Below are 14,748 nucleotides of genomic sequence, written 5' to 3'. Positions count from 1 at the left end.
CTTTGCACCAGCTGTTCCCTCCAAAGAGCAGGGCGGGTTATGGCATCTTGGATGAGAGGCGTGGTCTGATTTGGGTTTCTATACCCACGGCCATTCTCCACAGCCATTCCATTTCCCCACCTTGGATCCACACATGTCCTCACTCCAGAAGGGCTTACTAAGTCTGGCTCCCACTGTTTCATCCGCTAGGAGGCCTTCGGGAGTGGGACCGCACTATCGGTTGCCACACAGGCTCTGGCTTCCTGCTCTGATAGGCTCTAGAGTGGTTGCTTCCTTTCTATTGGTCACATTTGCCTGGGCTTGGTGAGTAACCTCCGCCCTCGGAGTGGGGAAAAATGTATCCAGCATCCTCTGGGGAGAGAATTGCCCACCCCTGGGAACAACATACTCCGGTTCACATTTACTGTGCCGTCATTCACTCCTGTTACCCCCAAGGAGGCTCGCAAGCGCTGACTCTGGCTTTCGGACAGCTTTTCCCTCTAGGGACTCCAACTCCACAAAAATCTTGCCACATTCGCTTTTGAGTGACCTGGAAAATCCCTGGGTCTGCTTTTCTTTTTTCTTGTCCTGTATTGCTTGCTTTAGCACTTCATGGGCATGCTTTGTGCACCAGCAACAGTCACTCAGATCTGCCAGGGCTCCTCCTATCTTCTAAAGAAAATAGCTCACCACGGGGCTCGGCCAAACCACTAGGCACCACAGGCCTGAGGTCCCCGCTCACCAGCTTCTTTCCTGGCTCCCCTGTGCACACATCCCTATCAGGTCAAGGGAGCTTAACCACAAACACTGCCTCTCCTACACCCAAGGGCCTCAGTAATGCTCCTCCTCCTTCCATGATCTTCCAGCCCCGATACTCACAGGACCCGAGTCAGGAATAACCAAGTGCCCCTAACAGGCCCGGTTTCTCTCATATCATCTCCAATATACGCAACCTCTGAGTCAAGGACGCAGGAGTCGCGAGCTGTCTTGCTCAGTTTCTTTGCTTCCACAGCATTCGGACTGACCCGTCCACCCCCACGTTCCATATTCTCTCCAGCTAAGGTTGCAGGCACTGTATGATGCTTTGGTGAAGTCTTTTCTAGTTAAAGCAGCAGTCCAGAGGAGTCTGCGATTGTCAGGGTTTTCTGCACTGGACCATGTGTAAGGCCACTAGCTGCTTGCTCAATTATGGGCTTTTTCTTCATCTGGATTAAAGGCTGGCCCCGAAGGGCATTTCCTGTTCTCCCCCCCCACCCGCCACTGTCAGATTGTTCCTATGGGTCCCAAGTTTTGGGATCTCAGGAGGGACTATTTAACAGATCTAATTTGTCTTCTCTTTCCCTTAGATTCTTCACAGGCCCCACCCCCAGCTGCAGCAAGTCAATGCCTTCCCTTCTTCCCTCTTGTTTTCCGCATTGTCCTGCCAATTAAGAGGCTATTGAAAACGACAGAATCCAAACATGGTTTTCAGGTTGCAGTTTCTCCCTTAGGTGAGCAAGTTCTTCGTGGGCAGACAGTTGAGCCACAGTTGCACGTACGGCTTCCCTCCACTGCCCACACTCACGCGTGCATGCGCACATATGTAGTCAGAGGAGAGCTTGTGGCAATCAGTTTTCTCCTTCAACCATGTGGGTGTAGGGGACAAGCTCAGGTCACTATGCATGGTGACAAGTGTCTGCCCAATGAGCTGTCTCTCAGGATCCTCATGCCTTATTGTCACAGCAAAGGTCACAGGGAAGGGCGCTTATGTCGGGGTCACCTCTGAAACCGCTCCACCTGCAGTCAGTATCTTCAGTTGCACGCCACCCAGGGCGGAAGACAAGGCTCCTCTTTGGTTTTTTCATATGGTTATTTGGCTGCCAACTGAGATGATTTTCCAGGGGAGATGTTAAAAAAAATTCTGTTCACCCCCAAAGGACACTCTGGACAGACAAAAGGAAGGTTTCATCCAGGCATGGTGGTAAACACCTTTAGCCCCAATACTTTAAACCCGGTTTCATCATCAGATGAAGCTCTGTGAATCCGAGGCCGGCACAGCCTACTACATGCGCAGATTCCAGGCCAGTCAGAGTTACATGGCGAGATTCTGTTGTCATCCTCACCCCCTCCCCCCAAAAAGGTGCCATTGAAATCTAGCTTGGTGAGTCAACGAATTTAATTGGGATTATTTACAGAAGCATGGTTGAGGAAGAATTTAAGAAAGCTCAGGTTTCATCTTCATCACTGCAAAAACAAACCCAAGCCTGCAACACATGCCCTGAAGGGGTGAAAAGGGTGGCAGCATTAGCAGCGAAGAATCTTTTTCTGCGGCAGTGACTCGGCCCTTGTACGTTCTCGAGAGGTGCTGCGGCCTGGTGAGTATCTCACACGCTGCCATGGTGCCTCCCGGTGATCTACCCACGTCTCCACTTGAGCTTTGCGAGCCCCCGTGCTTCCATAAGGAAATGCTAGTGTGCCTCTCACACGGGTACTCTGATGTCAAAGATGGTAATGGCCATGCCATCCTTTAAGGGCATCGTTCTACAACAAGACAGCTGCCCAGGAACTATTTTTGTAGCTCAGGCTGGCCTTGAACTTGTGACCCCTCTGTCCCTACCACCTGAGTGCTAGGATTATAGGTGTATATTACTACTCTATAGATACCTTTTATAAAAATGAATACAACTTATTTTGACTTCTCTTTTGGCTTTAGAGTCAAGATAAGGAAGTCGTCAGGTTCTCACAGACTTGGAAAATGTGAGGAAAACAAAATCGTCACAATGAAAAAGCAAAATTCTCTGTATCAAGTAGGGGTCTCTGGAGGAACAGAATAAACACACATTCATACGTGTGTGTGTGTGTGTGTAAGAGAGAGAGAGAGAGAGAGACAGAGAGAGACAGAGAGAGAGAGAGAGAGAGAGAGAGAGAGAGAGAGAGAGAGAGGATGCTGTGGACTGGAGGTGACGTGCACCAAGTCTCAGGTTTCATCCTCAGCACTACAAAAGCAAACCAAAACCAACGGCACATCTTGATGGGGGTGACAGAAATGAGAGCCACCATCAAGGACTTGAAAGATGCAGGGGTGGCGATCCCTACACCGCCCTTTAACTCTCCCATGTGATCTCTGCAGAAGACAGATCACGAAGAATGGCAGTTGAATATCACAAACCGAATGAAGCAAAGATTCCCACTGCAATTGCTGTTAGATGTGAGTGTCCTTATTTGCACAAATTAACACATCTCCTGGCACCAAGGATGCAGGTAGTGACCGAGAAGATGCTTTTTCCTTAGCTCGTGTACATAAGGACCGCTAGACTGCCTTCATCTAACAAGGCCGGTAGTACACCCTTTACAGATATACCTCAAAGGTATATCGATTCTCTAGCCTCATTCAAAGCGATCTTGATCACATTTTCCTTCCACAAAATGGTCCAGTATATTAACAACATTATGCTGTTTGAGCCAAGTAAGCAGAGGGCAGCAACCACTTAGAACTCATTGGTAGCATATGCAAATCAGAGGATGGGAACTAAATCCAACCAAAACTCAAGGGTCTTCTACCTTAGTGAATTTTTTTAGGGGTCCAGCATGGAGCATGCAGAGATATTCCTTCTAAGGTGAAGGGTAAGTAATTGTACCTGACCCTTCCCACCACCTAGACAGAAGCACAAGGTTTAGCAGGCCCATTTGGATTCTAGACACAGCACATTCCTCCTTTGGGTGTGTTACTCCGGTCCATGAACCAACTGACTTGGAAAGCTGCCAGCTTTGTGTGGGGCCTGGACCAGGAGGAGGCTCTTCAACAGGTCCGGGCTGTTGTGCTGGCTCTCTATCACTTGGCCCATATAATCCGGCAGCCCTGATGGTACTTGAGGTGGCAGTGGCAGATAGGAACACGGTTTGGAGCCTTTGGCAGGCCCCTATAGGTGAATCACAGTGGAGGTACTTGGCCCTCCACCATCTGCCGACAACTGTTGGCCTGCTACTGAGCCTTAGTGGAAATTAAAATTTTTAAAATAGATATTTTACTTTTTATTTTATACCCATTGCTGTTTTGCCTGCATGTGTGTCTGTGTGAAGGTGTCAGAACTCCTGGAGCCCTCCCCCCCCAAAAAAAAAGAACTCCTGGAGTTTGGTGAGCCACCATGTGGGTGCTGAGAATTGAACCCAGGTCCTCTGGAAGAGTAACTAGTGCTCTTAACTCCTAAGAGAGCTCTCTAGCCCCAGAAACTGAACTTTTGATGATGGGCTACCAGATAACCATGTGGCCCGAGCTGTCAGTCACGAGCTGGATGTTATCTGGCCCACCAAGCCACAAAGCTGGCTGTACACAGCTGCCCTCCATTATCAAACGGAAGTGGTATATGTAATTGGGACTGAGCGAGCACTGAAGGCACAAGCAAGTTCCATGAAGAAGTTGCCCCAAATGCCTCTGCTTTCTGCTTCTTTTACAATGCTTTCTGTCCCCAAGCACACCCTACAGCTTCATGGGGTGTGCCTTATGGCTTGTTGACTAAGGAAGAGAAGACTAGGCTCCGGTTTACAGACAGTATACATGCTGTGCAGGCACTGCCAAAGAGTAGACAGCTGCAGCCTTCCTGTCTCTGTCTGGGGCTGGGAGGGGCTTAAAGGGCACAGGTAAAGGGAAATCCTTCAGTGGACAGAACGGACAATGGCCATATGTTTTGCTTGGAAGGAGAAACGGCCAGATGTGGGATTTTTCTACTGATCCACGTGGGAGGTAGCAGAAGTTCAAAGTCATCCTTTCCTACACAGTGAACTTGAGGTCAGTCTGGGCTTCATGAGCCCCTGCCCCCTCTGGAAAGGTGTCACAATTTTCATTTAATTTTCCTATAAATATTCATGCTTTATAACCCATGTGATTCTACCAAAGCTCACCGGATTGATGTGGTTCATTGACCTTGAATTTACTAGAGCAGTTTGAGTCCGTAGTAACCACCCGGCAAAGGAAAGCGATGTTGCAGAGTCCAGTCAAGTTGCCCTGAGTTACTGTGTCGACGGTGGGACTAGCGCAGATCACATTCAGACACTGTTCTAAGTCTCTTGCTCATGCACACACCATGACAAATTTAATCCTCATAACAACCCTATCAGGTAACTATTATTATAGTCATTTCAAAGAAAACAAGGAAACAGACTCTTGTTTGCAATCAGATAGCTAAGCGAGAGAGAGCTGAGAGTCAGGCTCAGTAAGCCTTGCTGGGGGTCTGCTTTTCCAATGCTGTATTACCTCCACGAACAACACACAGCTCCAGCTAAGAACATCAGGCAGAAGAAGAATGCACCCTTTCACAACTAATAATCCCAGGCTTTTGGGTTTCTTGTCCTGCCATGGTACACAGCATTACTTGGTACAACCCAGACCCAGAGGCCCCCAGTCTCCTCCCTGGCTATATTTCTATTTCACCATGGAGAGAGCGATTCCTTTCGCTTGGCCTGATTCAACTTACAGCAGAGTCCTGGGCAGCCTTCTCGGAAAACCAGTTCCCTGCCTCCCTGGTGACCCTGGCTGGTGAAACCAGTGAGGCTGCTTTCCTCCGGTCTACTGTACTAGGACACTTCAGCAGATAGAAACCACTTACGCTAAAACCCAGAGCTGAGAAAAGAGTAAAGGGGAGGAGGGAGGACGCTAATTCCCCAGGGTGGGAGGGTGGGCTGGAAAAGTAGTTCCGCTTACCCTTGGTCCTGGGGGCCTTACCTCAAGTGTGCTGCTGAGAGTCTGTCTGCCTTCTCTGGTCTTCCAGTTTCACAACTTTGGAGCTATTTTTCTTCCCTGTCTATGCAGATGCTTTCTCATCAATTAGGAAACACTGCCATCCTGTGGCTATGCGTTGATATATGCTCCAACCTGCAAATTGCTGAAATTTCAATGACATTGTTTAATGATTAAACCAAAAGAGCACACCTATTGAGTCCAATGGCTGAAGGAAAGCCAGAGTGACCTTGTAAAGAAGGATGCTCGCTGGAGTCTTCAAAGAACAAACAAACAAACGAAAAGACACCTGGATTCGTCTCTCTGAACTCTGACTTTGCTTATAAAAATCTAGCCTACGTCTCTAGCGATTCTGGTGGCAAAGATGTCATCTACTCCCAGCCACGTTGTTTAGAATCCTACGCACTGGCACTGTGGCTCTGCATAGACGCTGCCCTTTCCAGGGAAGTTCACATCAATCTGTCTCCAGGTTATTTCCCTCGGCTAGCGCAGGCTCTGTTTCCACTCCTAGGTCTGTTCGCCCTGTATCCTCCCACGGTAGGCTAAACCTAAATTAAAATATTTCGGCTTTCTTTTTTGAAGCTGAATGATTTGGGGGGGTATGTCAGCTAAGTCTTTAGGCATCAGTTACTCCATCCGTTTGTAAAGTGGGATAGCAACTTCGTCATAGGGCTACTGTAAGAATGAAATGACAAAGTGTGTGTGTGTGTGTGTGTGTGTGTGTGTGTGTGTGTGTGTGTGTGTGTGTGAAGACTGCCTGGAACATCACAGGTCTTGGTAGTGGGAAGTCACATTCCCCGTGAGGGCTTGCTAGTATTGTCCATTGGAGGCCCAGTGATTTGATGTTGGAGATTTACAGGATCCTCAGCAACAAATCCGAGAATGGAAGAACTCTTTCAGGCTTTTGAGACCACCGTTATTTTCACGCGTGGGCAGCTGGCCGAGCACGGATTGCAACGCGGCTCTTCTTGCGTGCGCAGTAGGCTGCAGGTGCGTGGGCGTGAGCCCCGCGGCGCCGGGATGGGCGGGGCGCGGCCACTCATTCCTCGCGGTTCCCTATCCAGGACTGGGGATTGCGTGTGGATAATTCAATCCCCGTGGGACTCGGCGTCAGGCCTCGGCCCAGGCTCGGTGGATTGGCTGTCTTGCTTGCCCCCGCCCTCGGTACTCACACCCCCACCCCCACCCCGTGTCCCAGGTGGCTCGGGCCCCTGTGGTGATCTCTGTTTACGGAGAGAGCGGGTCCAAGTTGGGCTCCATCTCTGCACTGGCTGGCGGCTCGGCAGAACCCTGCCTGCCAGGAACGCGCAGAGAAAAACCGGCCGAACCCACCTTCGCCCTGTCCCTACTCCCAACGCCGGGAGAGGTCGGGTAAGAGAAAGAGGGTGCGGGAAGGAGGAGCCTTGGCCTGGGGGATTCTGCTGTTCCCCCATTCCAGGACCTCACGCGCACCCAAGACTTCTATCCCTAGGCCTGGTTCCCGCGCCCATGCTCGGGGCGACGTGCTCACCCTGGGCGAGCAGCCCGAGGCTGGATCTCAGGGACGTCAGCTCCCTAGCGGAGGCCCAGGCGTGGAGACTTCATTCACAGGTGTCTCCCCACCCCAGCAGACGGCGATGACCCCCAAGCCGGCCGGACCCCCGGACGGGGGCTGGGGCTGGGTGGTGGCGGCCGCAGCATTCGCCGTGAACGGGCTCTCCTACGGGCTCTTACGGTCCCTGGGCCTTGCCCTCCCCGACCTCGCGGAGCACTTTGAACGAAGCGCCCAGGACACTGCGTGGGTCAGCGCCCTGGCCTTGGCCGTGCAGCAGGCAGCCAGTGAGGGGGGGCCCCGAGGTGGGAGGCGGGAACCGGGTGGAGAGGCTGTGAAGGTAGTGATGGGAGACAGCAGACTTGATTACCAGACAACCTGAGAGCTACTGGTGGAACCAAGTTCTAGAAGAGTGGGTCTTGAGGTCAAAGGGAGGAGTTACCAGGCCAAGCAAAACAGCCAATGAGAAGTGTTGGAGATAGTTTGGGGGTCCCGGGGCATGTCTTCGTTGACTTCGCCCCCTTCTAGGCCCAGTGGGCAGCGCCCTGAGCACTCGCTGGGGGGCACGCCCCGTGGTGATGGTTGGGGGCGTCCTAACCTCGCTTGGCTTGGTCTTCTCGGCTTTCGCCCGAAGCCTCCTACATCTCTACCTCGGCCTGGGCCTCCTCGCTGGTAAGAAGAATGGGATGCTCGTAATGCTTCAGGGATGATAATGCGGACAGGAGCTTCTTGTGGGGTGTTCTCTCTCTCTCTCTCTCTCTCTCTCTCTCTCTCTCTCTCTCTCTCTCTCTCTCTGTGTGTGTGTGTGTGTGCGCGCGCGCGCGTGTGTGTTCGTGTGCATGGAGTAGAGAAGCAGGGCTAAGGAATGATAGGAAAATCATCCTCATACCCCTATCCTGTCCTATCCATTTGCAGGTTCCGGCTGGGCCCTGGTGTTCGCCCCTTCCCTGGGTACCCTCTCTCGGTACTTCTCCCGCCGTCGGGTCTTGGCGGTAGGGTTGGCGCTCACCGGTAATGGGGCATCCTCGCTGCTCCTAGCACCTGCCCTGCAGTTCCTCCTTGATACTTTCGGCTGGCGGGGTGCCTTGCTCCTCCTTGGCGCTGTCACCCTCCACCTCACACCCTGTGGCGCCTTGCTACGACCCTTGGCTCTTTCTGGTGACCCCCTAGCCCCACCTCGAACTCCCTTAGCTGCCCTTGGTCTAGGTCTCTTCAGGCGCCGAGCCTTTACAATCTTTGCTTTGGGCACCGCCTTGATTGGGGGCGGATACTTCGTCCCCTACGTGCACTTGGGTCCGCACGCTTTAGATCAGGGTATGGGGGGTTACGGGGCAGCGTTGGTGGTGGCTGTTGCCGCAGTGGGAGATGCGAGTGCCCGACTGGTCAGCGGATGGCTTGCAGACCAGGGATGGGTGCCCCTTCCGCGCCTTCTGGTTGTGTTTGGGTCTCTGACTGGGTTAGGGGTACTGGCAGTGGGACTAGTGCCCACTGGGGAGACGGAGGAGGGTTGGGGGGCTCCCCTGCTAGCCGCGGCTGGGGCCTATGGCCTGAGCGCCGGGAGTTATGCCCCACTGGTTTTCGGTGTGCTCCCGGGGCTGGTGGGCATTGGAGGTGTGGTACAGGCTACAGGGCTGGTGATGATGCTGATGAGCCTCGGGGGACTCCTGGGCCCTCCCCTGTCAGGTAAGGGCTGAGTCTGAAGATTCGCTCAAGATGTCTGCCCCTGGGATGCCAGGCCTCTAAATTCCTTTATCCCTTTTCTCAGGTTTCCTAAGGGATAAGACAGGAGACTTCAGTGCCTCTTTCCTGGTGTGCAGCTCTTTCATCCTCTCTGGCAGCTTCATCTACATGGGGCTGCCCAGAGCCCTCCCAACCTGCCGTCCAGTCTCACCTCCACCTACCCCTCCCCCTGAGAGAGGGGAGCTGCTCCCAGTTCCGCAGGCCTCCCTGCTCTCGGCAGGGAGCGCTGATCCCACCCGGGAAACCACTTGTTGATTGTTTTCTTGTTTGAGCCCCTTCCCTAATAAAGGCTTTTTATCTGACTCTGTTGAAAAGCAACAACAAAAACAAAAAACCATCTGAAAGCAACAGGACCCCAGCGGCCCTGGTGGTGAGGAGGATGCCTATCCAGACAGTTTTCCTTTGCTCAAATCCTTGCCTTAAGAAGGTCTTTGAGAAGTTGTGAGCTTATCAGTTTCAGTTTGCTAACGGGCATATCTAAATCTCATACTTCAAATGTTTATTTATGTGGGTTTGTGGTGGCCAGATCTCTTGGAGATCTTGGAGCTGGACTCCAGGCAGTTGTGAGCGGCCTGGTGTGAATGCCCTGAGCCAAACAGGTCACCACAAGGAACAGCAAGCTGCTGAGTTCTCTCTCCAGACCTACTTTTAAAAAGATTGATTTTTATTTACGCTATGTGTGTGTGTTTGTGTGAATGTATGCCACATATGTGTGGGTGTCCACAGAAGCCAGGAGAGGACATCGGATCCCCTGGATCTGGATTAATAGGTGGTTGTGAGCCACCATGTGTGGGTGGCTTTGGCCCTCTGGAAAAGCAGGAAGTGCTTTTAACTGCTGAGCTTATTTTTTTTTTTTCCAGCTCCCAAACTTCATGCTTTTTCTCGCATTTTGATCTGCCTTTGTTAGCCTAAGAGAAACAAAAACCCATCGGTACGGTTGCGAGCACTTGTAATCCCAGTACTTGGGTGGAGGCCAGGTCTCAGGTTCAAGAGCAGCCTGAGCTACATGGTGAGGCTCTATCTCAAAAGTACAAGAATCTTAGGTTGCAGCTTCTGCTCCCAAGCCGCCTTCCTCCACACACAGACTTTTCTCTTCATTTTCTTCCCTCTGTATCACAGGAGTGGTGGAGAAGAGGGGGGAATGGACGGGAGGGAAGAACTCTGGGTCAGCAGGCTCACGGACATCTCCGCTCCTTTGTTCAGCAGTGACCTGTTAGCTGCCCCAAGCACCTGGACCTCCAGTTCTTTTTGAGGTTACAATAACTGTTCAGTTTCCTTATTTGCTTTATATCCAAGCGAGACCAGAAATCACATATAAAACATGAGAAGACTCTTGGCCTTTGATTTTCAGATTTGATTCAGAACTCAGTGGGCTGAGATCTCCTGGATCCTTCAGAAAAGTTGGGGAGAACAAAGCAGGTGATGTGAAAGTCATCAACAGAATACAGAGGGAACCCCAGGTCTGCTCCGGTGGAGGCAGATCAAGAATCCTAAGGCACTGTGTTTCTGAGGACGCCTTGACGGGGCAGAGGACCTGGTGCTGTCAAGCTCCGGCTTTCCATGACCACTGCCTCCTGGTGGAGTTCAGTCCTCTCCCAAGCCCTCCTCCTTGGGCAGGGGAATTTTGGTCTCCGGTGCCTCTATTACAAGGTCCTGGGGTTTGGAGGTAGAAGCTGAGATGCAGGAGAAGAAATGGGGCAAGGTGATAAGAACTCCACTCCCTGCAAGAAGGAAGGCCCCAGCCACCATAAAAGAAGCCATGTAGTTGCCTGTCACATCCCGGAGGTAGCCTGGGTCCAAGAGAGAAAAAGAAATATACATGGGTGACCTGCACACTGGGGCTAATGGCCTAGATCCCACTTGGGGGCAAAGGAAGATCCATTGTCTTAGAAGAGATGCAATTCCCAAGGTAAGACTGAATGAATTCGAGACTCTGGTTTCTCAACAGCCTTCCTGTAGGGAGAGCAGCCTGTAGGTATTTGGGGAGACATGTTAGGTCAGGCGGATCTGTGTGGTTTCCTCCTGCAGCGGTGCCTCTTCTAAACCTTCAGTTAATAGTTAAGAGGGAGGTGTTTAAAGATCAGAAGGTTCTAGCATCTTGAGCATGGAGACCTTTAACCAGACATTTGGGCAGGGGTCCAGTGGGTCAAAGGGAAAAAAAAGACAATGTTAGGTCAGGCTAGGTCTTCTAAAAACCCAGCCTGCAGTTCATTGGGTTGCTTTTTGTCTTCCCACTCAGACCTTCTCAGACCCAAGTTCTGTCCTCCTGCGAACCCACCTCAGGGCTGTGAGGATTGGTTCTGCAGGCTGCATGCTGTAACATGCTGGAGGGCAATATTAACATATGCCACATGTTGATATGTGGGGATAGTTCCTTCCTCCGATTATGCAGCATGACATCCCTGGCCCAGCTGGCAGCCCCATTCCCCTTACCTGAGAGAGGCGCTCCCAATAGCCCCCCGATGCTCTCTATCATCTGTACCAGTCCCAGGCCACAGTAAATCCTTGCCGTCCCCACCAGCTCAGGAAGCACGGAGAAGGCCACTGGGGTCAGGGCCCCTGACGTGAAGCCGTAGGCCACAGCCAGAACCACCAGGGTTGTGGGAGCCTGAGCCACAGGGAACAGGGCTAGTGACACCCCAGTCAGGGTGGTCCAGAGCATCAGCAGCCGTGCCACAGGCCCTGGAACTGCATCTCCCAGCCAACCAGAGGCGACCCGGCCCACGAGGTCAGAAATCGCAGCCACCGAGAGTAGGAAGGCAGCAGGCAGTGGGTCCCAGCCCAGGTCCTGCAGATGCGCCACCAGATGGACGTAGGGAATGAAGTAGCCAGTGTTGATCAGAGTAAGGGCAACAGTGTAACGGAGGAAGGGGCCATGATGAAGAAGGGAGGTGAGCTGGGCCCCAGGGCCACCCACGGAAGTGTCTTCCGTCAGGGAGAGTGGGCGGAGGAGAGCACCGCAGGCCATCAGGTGTAAGGAGAGGGCAGACACCAGCAAGAGGGCTCCCCTCCAGGCATACTTGCTTATCAGCCACTGGAAGAGGGGGGCAAATGCAAAAGAAGAGAGACCCACTCCAGTCAATGCCAGCCCCATGGCCAGAGATCGACGTCGAGAGAAGTAACGGGAGAGGCAGGCCAGGGTTGGAGTGAAGGTCAGGGCCCAGCCAGAGCCTGCCAAAAAGAAAAAAAAAAGGGGGGGTGGCTGTGGACTTTGGGGGTGCTCAGAACACCCAGTAATCCCAATACTACCCAGCAGAAGACCAGCCCCTGCTTTGGACTCCACAGACTGGGTATTTTAGTGCTGGTTTTGATACTTTCTAGCTGTGTGACCTTGCCTGTTCTACTTAATCTCCCAGGCTCAGTTACTTGATCTGCAAAATGGGGTTAACACACTTTAGGGCAGTGGTTCTCAACCTTCCTAATGCTGTGACCCTTTAACCCAGTTCCTCATGTGGTGGTGACCCCCCCAACCATAAAATTATTTTCGTTGCTACTTCATAACTGTTATTTTACTACTGTTATGAATCGTAATGTAAATATCTGATATGCAGGATATCTAAATGCAGCCCTTGTGAAAGGGTCGTTCAACTCCCAAGGGGGCACGACCGACAGGTTGAGAACCACTGCTTCCTGGGATCTGGGAAGACGAGATAATACTCCTAAAATCACTAAAACAGAGCTTTGGAATTAGAGCCCCATCTCTACCATGTCTGGCTGCGTTAAACTTCCTTTGCCCAGGTGTATAAACATCGAAAAGCATTGTAAGCCTTATTATTGTTATTATTATTATTATTTTAAAATAGGCCAGTGATATCTCTATTTCAGTCAATACCTAGCACAATCTTAAAGAAATTCTCCCACTACACTCCATTCCTATGGGTTTGGGCTTGTAGTAGTTTCTGGATTCATTATCTTTGATTTAGTCATTCAGCTTAAGAATTCCCTTCAGGGCACAGGTTCTCCCTAAGCCTTTCTGGACAGAGGTGGAAGAAGGTGAAGATGCGGAGGCTTAAGATCTAGGCCTTGGCCTTCTGCCCTTGCCCAGGGTCTCACCTGACAGCAGCCCAATACTCAGGTAGAGGTGGGTCAAGGAGGTAGCAAATGAAGCAAGCAGCATTCCCAGCGCAGCCAAGATGCCCCCAGTCATCACCACAGGCCTGGGCCCCAACTTCGTGCTCAGGGCACTGCCTATTGGGCCTGGGGAATTGGAAGGGGTTCTGCGAGGTGGTCTCCGCTGTCCTCCCTCAGCATTCTCCCGACCCTTCGCCTTTCCCTGTTCTGGTCCCCAAATTCCCTCTTTTCCGAGGGTCGTAGGCCACCGCCCCCAGGCGCAGCACTCACTCCCAAACTGCTGCACCGCGATCCCTATGGAAGCGATCCAGGAGACTCTGGCTGCCTGTTCCTCAAACGCCGCCACAAATTCCACGAAGAAGACACCGAAGGAACGGAGCACCCCAAATACGAGCGCCGACTGGAAGAACGCTGAGAGCACCACCATCCATCCCCAGCCCCCGTCGGGGGGCTCAGCCCTGCGCGCCATTCGGGAAGGAACAAAGCTGCAGCCCCTGAGAGCCCTTGTGAGATCAAGGCTTCAAACCGCCCACATTGACCGACCCGGACGCTCGGGCGCCGAAATGTGGCTGGTCGCTAGGAAGTTACTGAGAAAGCATGGGGCGCCTGCGCCTTTCCCTCAAGAGGAGGGAGGTCTACGAGCTGGGACCTGCCACTGCCACCGATTAGCCCGCAGCTAGAATCCAGACCCGTGCCAAATGATTTCTTTAGAAGCTAGAGAATAGAACTGGGTTTGAGCCACAACCCCAAGGAGAGTCTCGTTAGGGATTGTGTTATCTTTGAGGATTCAGCACCTGCCTAAGTGGGCCAACATCCAACCCCAAGCTCGCCAATTAGGCTGCAGGTCTCCGGAGCAGGGGGTGGGTCCGGAGGGGGTGGGCGGGATTTACAGCATTGTTCTGAACCTGCAGTGAGAGGGGCGCATGCGTAAAGAGGGACTAGCCGAAGATAGGCCCCACGTGACAAGGGACCTACGGGGAGGGTTCTGCGGGTGCTGGAACCATTCACTTTTCAAGACTTGCATCTGAGAGCTAGTGGTGGATAAACTGGTCCTGGCCAGGCAGGAACCCACTTGCTTAGTGAGGCATCCAAGAATTGCCAGGGAGCGTGGGTACGAAGAGATAGGTTATGAGGTAAGAGTAAAACTGATAGCACCTGGGGCGGCTAGCAAAGCTTTGAAAATTCTAGACCGCTGGGTCCGAGAGGAACAGAAGCAGAGGGAAGACGGGAGAGGCCCAGCCTGTTATTCCAGCTGTTTCAGAGGCAGAGGCAAACTCATGGGTCAGCGTGGGCAAACCTAAACCCTGTCCCAAAACTTTAAAATAATTAAAGGTAGTATACAGTTTTGTGTAGATCCCGGTTCAATCCCTAGTGCTATGTTAAGGGGGGGGGGCAGACTTGTTGGACTCCTGGCATTCATTTCTGTAATGAGGATTACTGTACCCACCGACAGGAAACTTGCAGGTCACCGAGACCAAAAATAACGGAGGAGAGGAAGGGCGGCCATCAGACCATCCAGAGTTGCCCAGTACCACCTACCCTTTCCTCCGCGGCGCTGGAAGCTTTCCCCGTGTCTTCTAGTAATGGCCTTTTCCTAACCAGTTTTTGATCTCAGACTGATGTACACAGGAGACATGCCATAACCCCGGTCACTGGAGCAGTCAGTCAGCCTCCTACGTTTTGCCAGGCCACTAGCACGCCCTCACCTCATGAC

General features: G+C 52.3%; 2 protein-coding genes across 6 annotated transcripts; one reads left to right on the top strand and one right to left on the bottom strand.

The window, feature by feature from the left end:
- The first annotated feature begins 6,425 nt into the window (after window positions 1-6,425).
- Window positions 6,426-9,265, top strand: Slc16a11 (solute carrier family 16 member 11). 4 transcript variants are annotated; one of them, XM_050162688.1, is made up of 6 exons: window positions 6,434-6,682; window positions 6,891-7,063; window positions 7,164-7,510; window positions 7,752-7,895; window positions 8,139-8,906; window positions 8,989-9,265. In XM_050162688.1, the coding sequence occupies exons 1-6, from the start codon at window positions 6,575-6,577 to the stop codon at window positions 9,216-9,218; spliced, it is 1,770 nt and encodes a 589-aa protein (XP_050018645.1). In that variant the 5' UTR covers window positions 6,434-6,574; the 3' UTR covers window positions 9,219-9,265. The 4 variants fall into 4 exon arrangements, with proteins under 4 accessions (XP_050018641.1, XP_050018645.1, XP_050018644.1 ...); XM_050162687.1 differs by lacking the exon at window positions 6,891-7,063 and adding an exon at window positions 6,757-6,856 and having other exon boundaries at window positions 6,562-6,682; window positions 7,300-7,510; XM_050162684.1 differs by lacking the exon at window positions 6,891-7,063 and having other exon boundaries at window positions 6,426-6,856; window positions 7,300-7,510.
- A 1,020-nt stretch (window positions 9,266-10,285) lies between these two features.
- Slc16a13 (solute carrier family 16 member 13) lies at window positions 10,286-14,408 on the bottom strand. Of its 2 annotated transcripts, XM_050162689.1 has the most exons (4): window positions 13,305-14,399; window positions 13,017-13,160; window positions 11,397-12,134; window positions 10,286-10,753 (listed from the first exon to the last, which is right to left on the bottom strand). In XM_050162689.1, exons 1-4 carry the CDS (start codon window positions 13,501-13,503, stop codon window positions 10,548-10,550), a joined length of 1,287 nt encoding a protein of 428 aa, XP_050018646.1. In that variant the 5' UTR covers window positions 13,504-14,399; the 3' UTR covers window positions 10,286-10,547. The 2 variants fall into 2 exon arrangements, with proteins under 2 accessions (XP_050018646.1, XP_050018647.1); XM_050162690.1 differs by lacking the exon at window positions 13,017-13,160 and having other exon boundaries at window positions 13,305-14,408.
- Window positions 14,409-14,748: the final 340 nt, after the last annotated feature.

Source organism: Alexandromys fortis, unplaced genomic scaffold, assembly GCF_014885135.2.
Source record: "Alexandromys fortis isolate MF-2015 unplaced genomic scaffold, M_Fortis_MF-2015_v1.1 scaffold_84, whole genome shotgun sequence".
Classification (NCBI taxonomy): Eukaryota; Metazoa; Chordata; class Mammalia; order Rodentia; family Cricetidae; genus Alexandromys; species Alexandromys fortis.
The sequence above is the reverse complement of the archived record's forward strand: the minus strand, read 5'-3'. Positions and strand labels throughout refer to the sequence as shown.

Coding starts and splice junctions, on each gene's coding strand:
- Slc16a11 (XM_050162688.1), top strand. CDS start 6,575: ATGGAAGAACTCTTTCAGGCTTTTGAGACCACCGTTATTTTCACGCGT. Junction 6,683..6,890: donor GCGTGCGCAGTAGGCTGCAG/GTGCGTGGGCGT, acceptor CCCGTGTCCCAG/GTGGCTCGGGCCCCTGTGGT. Junction 7,064..7,163: donor CCAACGCCGGGAGAGGTCGG/GTAAGAGAAAGA, acceptor TTCTATCCCTAG/GCCTGGTTCCCGCGCCCATG.
- Slc16a13 (XM_050162689.1), bottom strand. CDS start 13,503: ATGGCGCGCAGGGCTGAGCCCCCCGACGGGGGCTGGGGATGGATGGTG. Junction 12,135..13,016: donor GAGTATTGGGCTGCTGTCAG/GTGAGACCCTGG, acceptor TCTTTTTGGCAG/GCTCTGGCTGGGCCCTGACC. Junction 10,754..11,396: donor ATTGGGAGCGCCTCTCTCAG/GTAAGGGGAATG, acceptor TCTTGGACCCAG/GCTACCTCCGGGATGTGACA.